This window comes from Neofelis nebulosa, chromosome 4 (genome assembly GCF_028018385.1).
Source record: "Neofelis nebulosa isolate mNeoNeb1 chromosome 4, mNeoNeb1.pri, whole genome shotgun sequence".
Taxonomy (NCBI): domain Eukaryota; kingdom Metazoa; phylum Chordata; class Mammalia; order Carnivora; family Felidae; genus Neofelis; species Neofelis nebulosa.
In genome coordinates this window covers 6,963,736-6,975,893 of record NC_080785.1, presented here as the reverse complement: position 1 = coordinate 6,975,893, position 12,158 = coordinate 6,963,736, and the positions used below count along the sequence as shown (strand labels likewise).

Genomic DNA, 12,158 nt, shown 5'->3' with positions numbered 1-12,158 from the left:
TTTCCAATCACGATCATCACACCCTGTTTCTGTTTGGGGTTTGGTACCAGGGGGGTGCAGGGGACAGTGAGTTGGGTGGTGGCCCTGTCTTCCCATCTGGGCTCGGCCGCTTAGAGTGTTGGGTCTCCAGGGAAGCTCTCTGTATTTCAATTTTATTTTATTTTCCCATCTATAAAATAGGATAATGATACTTGTGTAACATACACGGCACATGGTTATTGGAAGGCTCCCACGAGATAATAAATGGGAAAAGGCTTTGTAAAAAGAAAAGTAATGTATAGGTAAGGGGTATTATTATTGAAGGACAGTTGAAAGCTGGAATTCAGCCCAGGCCTGTCTAAAGGGGTGTGATAGGTGGCTCTTTTATGGGATATCTTTTTTTTAAATTTCTTTTTAAATTTTTTTTTTTTTTAATGTTTTTTATTTATTTTTGGGACAGAGAGAGACAGAGCATGAACGGGGGAGGGGCAGAGAGAGAGGGAGACACAGAATCGGAAACAGGCTCCAGGCTCCGAGCCATCAGCCCAGAGCCTGACGCGGGGCTCGAACTCACGGACCGCGAGATCGTGACCTGGCTGAAGTCGGACGCTTAACCGACTGCGCCACCCAGGCGCCCCTTAAATTTCTTTTTAATGTTTATTTATTTTTGAGAGAGAGAGAGAGAGAGAGAGAGAGAGAGATAGCAGGGGAGGGGCAGAGAGAGGGGGAGACACAGAATCTGAAACAGGCTCCAGGCTCTGAGCTGTCAGCACAGAGCCTGATGCAGGGCTCGAACTCAAAAACCGGGAGATCGTGACCTGAGTTGAAGCCGGAGGCTCAACCGACTGAGCCACCCAGGCTCCCCTATTTTTTTTTTTTTTTTATGTTTATTCATTTTTGAGAGCATGAAAGCAGGGGAGGGGCAGAGAGAGGGGAGCAGAGGAGCCTAGGCGGGGCTCTGCGCCGACAGCAGAGAGCCCAGTGTGGGGCTCCAACTCAGAACCGTGAGAGCATGACCTGAGCCGAAGTCCAGGCCCCTCCGGTATACCTTTTATGGGATATCTTTGGTCAGATCGGAATGAGACCAATTCTGAGGAGGTGGGAACAGTAGGGGTATCACTTCTTCCTTGCTGCCAGCCGTCCTGGTGGCATAAACCGGGCCACAGAGTAGGGGGAGGCTTTCGCAACCCCGTCAGCTGGGGCAGCTCTGATTCCGCCCCTTTGATGGCTGTCTCCCAGACACCCCGCCCAGAGAGGCTGCGCAGCAGGGGCTCCTGCCTTCACCCCCTGCTCTCTCTTGCAAGGAAAGGCTTAAACCGCCAGCGCCCCAGACCCTTCCGGCTTCCTGGGGGCAGATCGTGGGCCCGGCCTGGGTAGCGCTGTTTTAGGATGACGGAGATGGGGATGAGGCTCTTGCTGCTGGACTGGGGCCTCGGGGGGATCCGGCGATGGGAATGGCCGAGGCCGGGGGCGGGGGGGTGCCGGGGAAGTTGGGGTGACCCGCCCGGCGGGGCTTCCGGCTCCCGAAGCGGCTCCCGTCGGCTTCCCTCTCCTGCCCGCGCGGGCGCAGCGCTCGCAGCCCTCCTTTTTCCGCCAGCCAGGTCGTTGGCGAGTTAGACCTCCCAGCCTCACGGGGCTGCTGTGCGGCTGCGGCGACGCTGGCGACTGCGGCGCTGCGGCGGAGACGGAGGGCTCGGGAGGCGGCGCCACGTGAGTCCCGGGCCGCCGGGGCTGGGGCCGCGGCGGGAGATTACCGTATTTATCGAGGCCAGTGCCGGACCCTTGGGGGCGGGTCACTGCGGGCGCGCTACCGTATTTGCTGGGAGCCGCGCAGAGCCTTTCCGGGAGCGGGGAGCGCCGCGACTTAATTGCGTATTTATCCCGGGTCGCGTGGTTCTCCCGGGGGCGCCGCGGGAGCTGGGGGTGGGGGTGGGTCGCATCCGTGGCCCGAGGAGGCCAGGCCTTGCAGCGACGTGGGGTGGGTTGCGGCAGCAGGGTGGGAGGCCTACGTCTTTTCGTGGGGGCGAGGTTGCGACGCAGAGTTTCCCATATTTCTCCTGGGTCGCTCTGGCCCCGGGAGTCGGCCCGGTTGTGGGTGCGGAGGTCGGGTGGGTGGGGTCAGCTCTTTTGATTAATGCAGCAGTTTGATGAGGAGGGCGGTGCGGGAGGCTGGCCGTCTTTATGGGGGCGAGGGAGAAGGGGCGCGGGAGTCGCTGCGGGAGAGTTACCGTATTTGCGCTGGGCAGCGCAGACTCTAGAGGAGAGAGCCACTGCTGGAGACCGGAGGAGCAGGGGCGCAGCCTGGGCTGTGAGTGCGGGAGGGGATGGAGGAACTTGGGGGAGAAGAGGGGGCCGTGGCTTTCGACCCTCTCCGTAGTGGGGGCCTTGGTCAGAGATACATGCCGGGGAGAGCGAGGAGGCTGTCCAGGGACAAGGCCAGGCTGAGATTGGCCGAGGGGACCGTGATGGTCTGTCTTTGCAAATGTCAGTGCAGCTGGCGGGCTGAGAGCCTCGTGGGTGGGGTCCAATGCAAGTAGTACTGGTCCCCTTCTCCAGGGTGGGTGTGTGTTCCAGCCTGGCCTGAGGGTAGGGGGAGAAAGAAGGGGGATCTCTGAGACCCCACTCTGCAGATAGATCGACTGAGGTTGTAGTGAACAGTGAGATCTGGAAGTGTAGAGAAGGCCTGCATGGAGGTCTAGGTCCCTGACGGGGGTGGAGGACCGCAGGGGAGTGCCGGCTCAGCCTGCTCTGGGGCAGGCCTCAGTGCTCTGCAGGAACAGGAGCCCTAGGCTTTTATTTGGCGGGGAGGGCGTGGGAGGAGTGGTTGCAGACAGGGTTGTACAGGAGCAGTGGCCCTTTGGGTGATCTAGAACTCTGCAGTGGTCAGGATAGTGGTGGTGGTGGTCTTGTACATGCATGTGTATTTTGAGGGGAGTTTAGCTGGTGAGCAGCTGGCACATTGAGAAGAGCTTTTGACAGTGAGTCAGGAAACTTAGGGCCTAGTCCGAGCTCACCTTGTGCGACCTTGGGCAAGTAAGGTGACCTCACTGTGCCTCCGTTACCCCGTCTATAAAGTAGGGCTCAATAAGCCCTGTTCCTTCCTTGGGGTTGCTGTGAGGACAGTGGGAAACAATTTAAGAGACCACGGTGCTATGGGGAAGAGAATCCTTAGAACCAGCATGAATGGAATGGAGCCGAACTTGGGGGTGTTTGCTGAGCCTCGGGGTCAGGCTTCCGTGTCTTGGGGATGCCAAGAGGAATCAAGCTGAGACCAGCACCGCCCCCCCCCCCCCCCCCAGGGAAGGTCACCCTCCCTTTCAGTGATTTGCAAACCTTTTGCAGGCATGCCACATTTTGATAAACAAAGAGCTGCTGCCTTTAATGTTTAATTGAGATTACTTTCAAGTGTACAGGGTTTTTGTTTTGTTTCTTCTTTTACGCTTTTAAAAAATATCTGTGAACCACCGGTGACCCCATCCCTCCCTCCAGATTGGGGATGCACCTACCTATCCCCTCGCTCCTTGAGATGCTGGTTGGAGAGATAAGACATATGCAGGTGCTAAGTTGTAAGACTAGAAGCCCCTGGATATCACCCGTTGGCATTTATTCAGTACTTTGTGTGGCAGGTTGGGTGCTTGCTGTTGGGGATAAAAGAAGGAGGCGGCTCTGTCCTTAAGGCATCACAGGGCCAGGGCTTTGTGATGACTGAGGGTCATAAGGTTGGGCTGTAGGGCTCAGGAGGGGCTGGAGGGGTCAGGGAAAGGTTCTAGCAGGAGGTGAACTTGAGAAAGGCCTTAAGGAGGGGCAGGGTGTGATTAAAGGGTAGAGGAGAAAGAAGGGCTTGCCAGCAGGGGAACGCTGGCTTGAACAAGACTGTAGAGGGGTGGATGCTGAAGTTGTGGGAAGCCAGTTCAAGGTCCAGTGTCCCTGAGGTTGGGGGCCGCTGATCCTTGGATCCCCCCACCCCTGACTCCTCTCTCTGCTTCTGCTTCCCCAGGGACTGGTGACTGCAGCTGGAAGTGCCCATGACAGAGCTGGCGTCCTCGGGGGGCGGGTCCCCTGCGGGGGACGGGGAGGAGGGTCTGGGAGACGAGCGAGGCCTGGTCATCCACCACCCCGCGGAGGAGCAGCCTCACCGCTGCCCACTGTGCGGCCAGACCTTCTCGCAGCAGCCCAGCCTGGTGCGCCACCAGAAGGCACACGCTGGGGTGGGCCGCGCGGCCGCCTTCGTGTGCCCCGAGTGCGGCAAGGCCTTCAGCGTCAAGCACAACCTGGAGGTGCACCAGCGCACGCACACCGGCGAGCGGCCCTTCCCCTGCCCGGAGTGTGGCCGCTGCTTCAGCCTCAAGCAGAACCTGCTCACGCACCAGCGCATCCACAGCGGCGAGAAGCCGCACCAGTGCGCGCAGTGCGGCCGCTGCTTCCGCGAGCCGCGCTTCCTGCTCAACCACCAGCGCACCCACGCGCGCATGCCCGCACCGCACCCACGCCGCCCCGGCGTGTTCGGGGAGCGGCGGCCCTACTTCTGTGCCCGCTGCGGCAAGAGCTTCGCGCGCGAGGGCTCGCTCAAGACCCACCAGCGCAGCCACGGCCACGGGCCCGAGGGCCAGGCGGCCCATTTAGGCCGCGTGCTATGATGCGCGCCAGGCCTGCCGCCGCCGGTTTCCTGCCCCAGAGCCGCATCCGTGACTCCAGGAGATGGCGCTGGGCTGCGGCCCCCGTCCTGGATTTGATCCTGAGAGACGAGGAGGGCTGGCTTGGGGTCTTGAAGGAGTGGGCCGCTGCCCCGCTTGGGCCGCCTCTTTCCGAGTCTTCTCCACCCTACGGCTGGTCGTCCACAGCTGCTTTGGGCCCCTGCATTGGTTTTCCTCCTCTGGCTCACCCGGCCTAGAGTAGGTGAGACCTAAGGTTTGGCCCGATCCCCTCTCAGGCCTGGGAAGGGGTTGGGGGCAGGGGCGGGCAGGGAAGGTGGGGTGAACTGGGCTCTGGGTGTATGACAAGCTTCTTACTAGATCTTCTTTCCCAGAATGTCAGAGTTGAAAGTCACCTGGAGAGGGCCGCTCTCCACAGTCCCCAGACCCACCCACCCCCTACCCCCTCCACACCCAAGGTCTCCTGACTCCAACACTTACTATCTGGTGTACTTGAGAAATCATTGCACTTTATGACTCAGTTTGTTCATCTGTTTAAGTTGTGTTTAAGAGGGACTTCTCCCTGGGATATTGTGAGGATTGTAGTCAATATTACTAGATAAAAGAGGGTGACAGCGCTGGTCTGGAAACATTTATTGAGCACCCCAGTGTGCCACGCACAGTGCTGTGCTCTTGGGAGGAGGCACTGACACAAAGCCTTGTCATCTGAGGGGTGACACTTGGTACACACACAGGTGATGCAGGCTATCCTATTGGACAAACTATAACGTAGTCTGGGAGGTGGGGGAGGTGATTGGTGTCACCCAAAGCGTTTGATGGCTTGAACTGGGTCCGGGGGATGAATAGAGGTTCTCTAGGGAGAGCAAGGGTGTGTGGGGTTTCTGAGGTGGGGGTCAGATAGAGGAAGCCCATATGTGCCCTACAAAGGACTTTGTGGCCATAAAGAGAGGACACCAAGATGTTTAATGAGAAGAGCGTGGTGATCTCAGACATACGGTTCAAGGGGTAATGCAAGCACTGTGAGGACAGGTCAAAGTGGGGTGAGCAGGAGCCTCCAGCATTGTGGGGTCATCTGGGCAAGAGAAAATGAGGCCCTAGCTAAGAAAATGAGGCCACAACAGGGACAGTGCCTCCAGCATTGTGGGGTCATCTGGGCAAGAGAAAATGAGGCCCTAGCTAAGAGACTTGACCAAGGGGGAGAGCCAGGAGTGTCTCCCAGGCTCCTGATTCCAAGTTGGTGCTCTGAAGCACAGGCTTCTTCAGCCATTTGGCAGGTGAAGAAACAGGCTCACCCAAGCTTGCCCCAAATCTCACTTAGTACTCACTTAGTACTTAGTACTGTGGTGTCACAGTGCAAGCCTGGCCCCCAAGACCCTTCATCTCTATTTCACTGCCCACAAGAGAAGCTCTTACTGGCGGGAAAATGGAGTGTGGAGGTCGTGGGGATGTGACAAGATCCCACGTGGTAGGATCCTGGGCAGGGGCGCTCCTGGGTGCCCGAGGGGGTCTTGGCGTCCACAGTAGCAGGTTGGGAGGAAGGGAGCTGGGGGTGTCGGAGGAGACCTGCACTCACAGAGCCCTTGCTCTGTGCCCAGCCTGTGCCACCACCTTGCTAGGTGCTGGAGACCTGTCCCTGCCCTCTGCCCTTCCTTAGAGTTTGTGGCTCCTTGGGCATCAGTGGCCCTCGGCCTGCCACCAGGTGGCTGCTGCAGTGTGGACTAGTATTTAGTGGCAGAGATGAAGAGATTAATCTGTGACCTGGGACATCTGGAGCTCACATGCCCCAGCCCCAAGTTGTCTCAGGGGTTCATGGGATTGATAATCCTGGAGTGCTCCGTAGGGGGCTAAACGGACTGGCTGAAAGCCTTGGACAAGTGCAGGGTGGCCCCACGGACTCTTCCCGCCTAGCCCCAGAGAGGTGACTGAGGGATGGCTGGGCAGGACCGTGTCAGAGCCCCAGACCTGACCCTCGTCTCTTTGTCTCCATGAACAGATGTGGAGTGGGCAGGACCTCTGGGCAGTGTGTGAGGCACATCTGGGCACAGAGTCTAGGAATGGGGCCCTCTGGAGCCCTGCCCACCGGCATGAGGACATATCCCCTAAGAAGACCTACCTCGGGAGGTGCCCTGCAGAGGGGACTGATGCAGCCTGGAATTGGAGGCCGGTTCTGTGCCCCGGTGGAAAAACTCCCTGAACCAGTTGGGAGTCATGGCCAGAGAAGAGCTCGTCCTGGCTGCCTGGCCACAGACTTCCACTCTCATGTGGCAGCAGGGACAGTGCCTGTGTGGAGAGCCAGCTTCTCTGCGCCTGCCTGGCCCATCAGAGACAGCAAGTAACTGGCCCAAGAGAACACAGCAAAGTCAGCAGGAGGCCTGGCTCTAGAGGCGAAGCCTTTCCCCCAGGTGTGAACCATACTTTCAAGGCTCCACTTTCCTTTCAGAGCAATGGTTCTTAAGACTTTGGGGGTGTGAAACCCTTGGGAAATCTAGCAAAGGATATGAACCTTCTCCCCAGGAAAACGCGCATACTCACGTAGACACGAGAATCTACAAACAATTCTAGAGCTCCTGGACTCCTGGCTGAGAATCTCAGCCCCAGGACAGAACCTGCCACTCTTTCTTTACCTACGATAGATCCCTGGGTCAGGGCCACCCCACAAGTAGCATTTCTCCCTCCCCCTGCTGAACTTCCTTCCCTCACTCAGGAATAAAGAATTCTGAGGAGGGGATCCTTTTAGTCGTTCTCTTCTCCCAGGCCTCACAGGGCCACAGGCTTCTGGAACCTCTCTTCCCTTCCACAGACGTTGCTGGAGGCTCTCTGGGCTGGGTTTGCTCTTCTCTGGTTTGGGGTTGCTTGCTCTGGCTGCTGGGTTTCACCATGCGTAGGATCCCTGGCCCGGGCTCTGATCTCACTGTGAAAGCGGCGGGGAAAGCAGGGAGTTCCATGGTGTAGGGTGTGCGTGACCTTGGGTCCACCCGGGGGGAGGGATCCTGCTTCCCAGCAGCCAAGCCTCTACCACACCAGGTGTTTAGCCAGGCCTGATGTGGGGAAGGCTGAGGGGGCAGACGGAGCTTGGCTCCTGGTGCCCGCCAGCTGTGGGGCCGAGGAGCTTTCCCGAGGTCGGCGCATGGATGTGGAGGGGCAGAGGCTGGACCACCAGCAGGGAGAGGACTTCTGTTTCCACCCTGAGTGGGTTGGCCTGGAGCTCACTGGCCTCCCCAGAAGGAACCACTCATCTGAAGAGGTGTGGTCGATTAGGGCTGGGCTGGGGTTTCAATGACCTCCAGATGCAAGTTCTATTTAGTGAAACCCTTGGGGGTGGGGAGAGGCCTGGAGCCATGGATTTAGATCAAATCCCAGCAATGGGAGTTGTGGGGGGCGCCATGGAGCGTTCTGGTGGGAGGTCCTAGGGCCCAGCTGGGCTTTGGTCAGGGTTGTCTGGAGGCCCCCCTCCCCAGCTCCTGCCCTGGGATCTTGCCTGTCCCGTCTCCCTTGCAGCCTGCTGCAAATCTGCCGCACGCCTCGTCCTGGAATAACAAACCGTGCTGGGGGAGATCAGAGAAACAGGAGGCGTTCTGCACTCTAGAAGCTTCCATTTGCTCTGATCCTTGGCCTGCCTGGAGGGAGCCTCACAGATGGACCCCTTCTCTGCCGATCGTCAGCTCACCTCCCTCCAGTCTAGCCACGCAGCCCTCATGCGCTGTTGCGGCCTCTGCCTTCCCTGGTATTGCTGTGAAATGCGCCCCTCCCCCGTCCTCCCCAAACCCACTTCTCCACCAGGACCTCCATCGTGTTTCTCTGAACGGTCCCTGTGTTAACACCGTCTCACCCTCGGGGGCACATGCCGCCTTGCACTCTGGCTTTCCGTGCGTGCGCGTGTGTGTACGTGTGTGTGTGTGTGTGTGTGTGTTGAGTCTTCAGCTAGACTGTGCGCTCCCTGAGGGCAAGGGATGTGCCATTTCCTCTTGAACCCCAACAGGGTCCAGCACAGGGCTGGGCTCATAACACTCAGGAAATACTTGTCTACTGGCTGATGGGTCAAGTGCTGGAGGCTGGAGGGTGGCTGGTGGTGGGAGGAGGTGGCGGGTGAGTTCACATGTGGGTTGTGGGTTCGTTTCACTGGGCTGTGAGCTGGCTCCCCTGGGGCACTAATGACTGTAGGAGACCTCAGGTCCTCCCCTACTTGGGCCAGTGGGACAGGAGGGACGCCCCCATGGCTACGCGGGAGTGCGTGTCAATCGTCGTCCAGGCTGGATATTTCCGTCGGTCACCAATACCTGCCAGAGCTGACCAAGTGGAATAAATGTTCTCTCGACATCAGCTGGCGTGAGCAGTGGTCATTTGGGGCTCCGCCGGGAGCAGGGAGAAGGGCTCTATCTCTGTGTCCATCGTGTCTCGAGGAGCTGTGTGCTATGGTTTGTCAAAGGCTATAGCAAGCAGAGCTCAAAACCACAGCAGTGAATAGTTTAGCTCCCCCCTCCCCTGCAATCTGGATGATGACTGCTATTTGGATTTGGGTAACGGATATTGGGGCCCCTTCAAGCGGCCCCGACTGTTTGCTCAGCCGAGACTGAGTCCAGACCTGCTGAGAGCCTGCGCGGTGATCCCCATCACCTGGGGGCCTTGGCCAGCCGCGTGTCTTTCCTGAGCTTAGTCTGCTTAGCTGTGACAGTCCTGTTGTTGCCAAGGCACCGGCCCTGATCACAGCCCAGGCTCTCCCCAGCACCTTCTTTCTGTGTCCTCCTCTTCGTGACAGATTTGGGGTTGCATCGATGGTGTCTATCAGCCAAGGGAGGTCCTGAGTGCCAGTAACTCAAGGACAGGACCCGTGGAACCTGGGTTTGTTGGGGGTGGATCCGGCAGGACTCTTGTTGGACTCAAATTGACTAATGCCTACATGGGGAACTGCGGACTCAGGGGACAGAAATGCAGTGACTTGAGGGTGATAGTCGGGACCCAGCCTGTCCTGGGCTCTGCCCTCCCTCCTGGGGGCTGCCTCCCCAGCTCGCACCCAGGCCGGGAAGAAGCCCTCCGTCGGCTGAGGCCAGGTTTCTCCCCCAAAGGTCCGAACCAGTTGCAGGGCTGATGGGGCGGCGGAGGGCAGCGATCTGAATGGCCAGGCCCCGGGGCACACAGTGCCGCGGAGGGGTCAGCCCCCCTGGAGCTCGGGTCTGTGGGCAGGTGAAGGAGTGGTTGGTTCACCAGGGGACAACTGGAGGGAGAGGCGGTGAGTGGGTTCCAGGTGGGCAGACCGACACCCTGTTACTGACCGGTGACATCGAGTCACCTGGGGGCTTGTTATGATTGCAAAATCGCAGCCCCGCCCCAGAATCTGAGTCAGAAACTGCATTTCAGTAGGATCCCCAGGCAGTTGCGTGTGTAGACACAGGTGCTCTGCACTGTCACTTGCCCGCCTCTCTGAGGTGGGCCTCTGACTCAGACATGCCATCAACCCTCTGTCAAAAGGAGGAGACTGAGGGGCGCCTGGGAGGCTTAGTCGGTTAAGTGTCCGACTCTTGGTTTCGGCTCAGGTCGTGATCTCACGGTTTGTGAGTTCGAGCCCTGTGTCGGGCTCTGTGCTGACAGCTGCGAAGCCTGCTTGGGATTTTCGCTCTCCCTCTCTCTCTCTGCTCCTCACCCACTTGCTCTCTATCTCTCTCTCAAAATAAATAAACTTTTTTTTTTTTTTTTTAAGAGGAGATTGAGATGTGGCATACCTCTGAGGCAGGCTTGTGGGTGTGGAGGCAAGATGCTGTCTCCACCAGGGTCCAGGGCCCCTGCCTGGCCGCCCCCACCACGTGTGGGGCCTGGCGTGCACGCCAGCAGCAAGCACCTATGCTGACCTGGCCTGCCCAGCCTGGCTTTATGCGAATGTTTTGGCAGGAGAGAAAGGCCCAGAAAGTGGCCAGTCCTGGGTGAGGAAGCAGGTGGTTCACCCAGAGCGATTCCTCTACCCGGTCTGTATACCGCCCCCCGTCTTCCCCCTCCCTCCATACGAGCCCCTTCCAAACGTGGCAAGGCCTCAATTTCCTTTTTGTAATGATGCCCAAGTGAGAGGACGTCTGCCCCGGGTGCGGCTGGTGCCATTTCAGATCCCCTTTCCAAGCTCTTATGGGTGTGGGCGGCTAGTGGTTCATAGCTGGGTCGCCTGTGGGGCTGCCCCTCGCCAACCCCCACAGGGGGGCCAACTCTGAAGTGTAGTCCTGAGGGATCCGATGATGCTAGTTTCCAGCTGAGACCACATCACTGGCTCTTCTCCCCACCCAATCCTGCTTCCCACTCCCCTTTCTTCAGAGAGCACTTCCCAATAACACCTGTTCCCCTTGGATGGAATCCTTGCCTCAGGCTCTGCTTCTAGGGACCCGAGCCTAAGGAAATGTCTCTGGGGAATACAGGTTCAAAGCACCTTGCACACGCAAGAGACCACGACCAGTATCTTTATTCACTTCTGGGCGGTGCTGGTTACCTGTAGGTTTCCAGCAAAGAATTGTCAGTAGATTAACAGATTGCGGTGGCCATCTCCTTTGTGAGGGGCCAGGCCCGAGCCTTAAGTGCTGGTGTAACATCTCCTCACCAGCTGCTCTGAGGCCCCTCCCAACTGGAGACAAGGCAGAAGAATCTAGATCAAGGGTCAAGGGTTGGGGTCTAGGATAGCCCCATGGCTTTGGCCAGGATCCTTACCATTTTGAACCGCAGTTTTCTGATCCACGAAAAGAGGAGTGAGGAGTAGCCACCCCCTCATGTTTCTTTTAGGGGTGAGATTCTATAGTTGGTTTCTGACTGCTCGTGTGGGCTCTATTGGGTTGCAAGGGGCAGAGACACTCTGTGTGGCAAGGCCTCATGAGATGCAAGGGGACCCATGCACCGCCGTGCCCCCCCAGGAGGACATTCCTCTCCTTGGTCCCCACACTGTTCCTGGGACTCAGCCCTGCTCCTTCCTGTGGCTGCTCTCACCCTTTACCCTCTAGCAGATGCTTGTGGAATGAGATACTAATTTTGTTTTGTCTTTAGGCGACACCACTTGCTACAGTTTCTAGCAGCAGAGACAGAAAGACACCTTGGAACAGACCTTTGTTTCTGGAAGGCCATCGGTTAAGCTCATGTCAAACAATTTCCCACTGCTAGTCTCAAACTAGCCTTGGACTTGGGCACAGATGCTTCAGGACAGCATGTTATCTGCTGTGTTTAACAGTAATCATCTTAATGGTTTTTTTTTTTAATTTATTTTGAGAGAGAAGGAAAGAGAGAGAAAGAGAAAGGGGACACGGGTGGGGAGGGGCAGAGAGAGAGAGGGAGAGAGAGAATCCCAAGCAGGCTCCACGCTGTCAGCACAAGCCTGATATAGGGCTCGAACTCACAAACTGTGAGATCATGACCTGAGCTGAAATCTAGAGTCAGAGGCTTAACCAACGGAGCCATCCAGGCGCCCCGATAGTAATCATTTAAAAAAATCTGCTGCTGGGGAGCCCGGGGGGCTCCATTGGTTAAGAATCCACTTCGGCTTAGGTCATGATCTAACGGTTTGTG

General features: G+C 57.8%; 1 protein-coding gene across 6 annotated transcripts; it reads left to right on the top strand.

Moving 5' to 3' along the window:
• The first annotated feature begins 904 nt into the window (after nucleotides 1-904).
• LOC131508762 (zinc finger and SCAN domain-containing protein 2) lies at nucleotides 905-8,951 on the top strand. 6 transcript variants are annotated; one of them, XR_009260134.1, is made up of 3 exons: nucleotides 905-1,077; nucleotides 3,977-4,875; nucleotides 6,625-8,951. XR_009260134.1 is itself a non-coding variant. In XM_058723865.1 (2 exons), exon 2 carries the CDS (start codon nucleotides 4,005-4,007, stop codon nucleotides 4,614-4,616), a length of 612 nt encoding a protein of 203 aa, XP_058579848.1. In that variant the 5' UTR covers nucleotides 2,005-2,287; nucleotides 3,977-4,004; the 3' UTR covers nucleotides 4,617-5,247. The 6 variants fall into 6 exon arrangements, 1 of the variants encoding a protein (XP_058579848.1); XR_009260132.1 differs by lacking the exon at nucleotides 905-1,077 and adding an exon at nucleotides 1,478-1,689; XR_009260133.1 differs by lacking the exon at nucleotides 905-1,077 and adding an exon at nucleotides 1,696-1,851.
• The last annotated feature ends 3,207 nt before the right edge of the window (nucleotides 8,952-12,158 follow it).

What these genes read in the sequence shown, in the direction of transcription:
- LOC131508762 (XM_058723865.1), top strand. Translation starts at nt 4,005, where the DNA reads ATGACAGAGCTGGCGTCCTCGGGGGGCGGGTCCCCTGCGGGGGACGGG.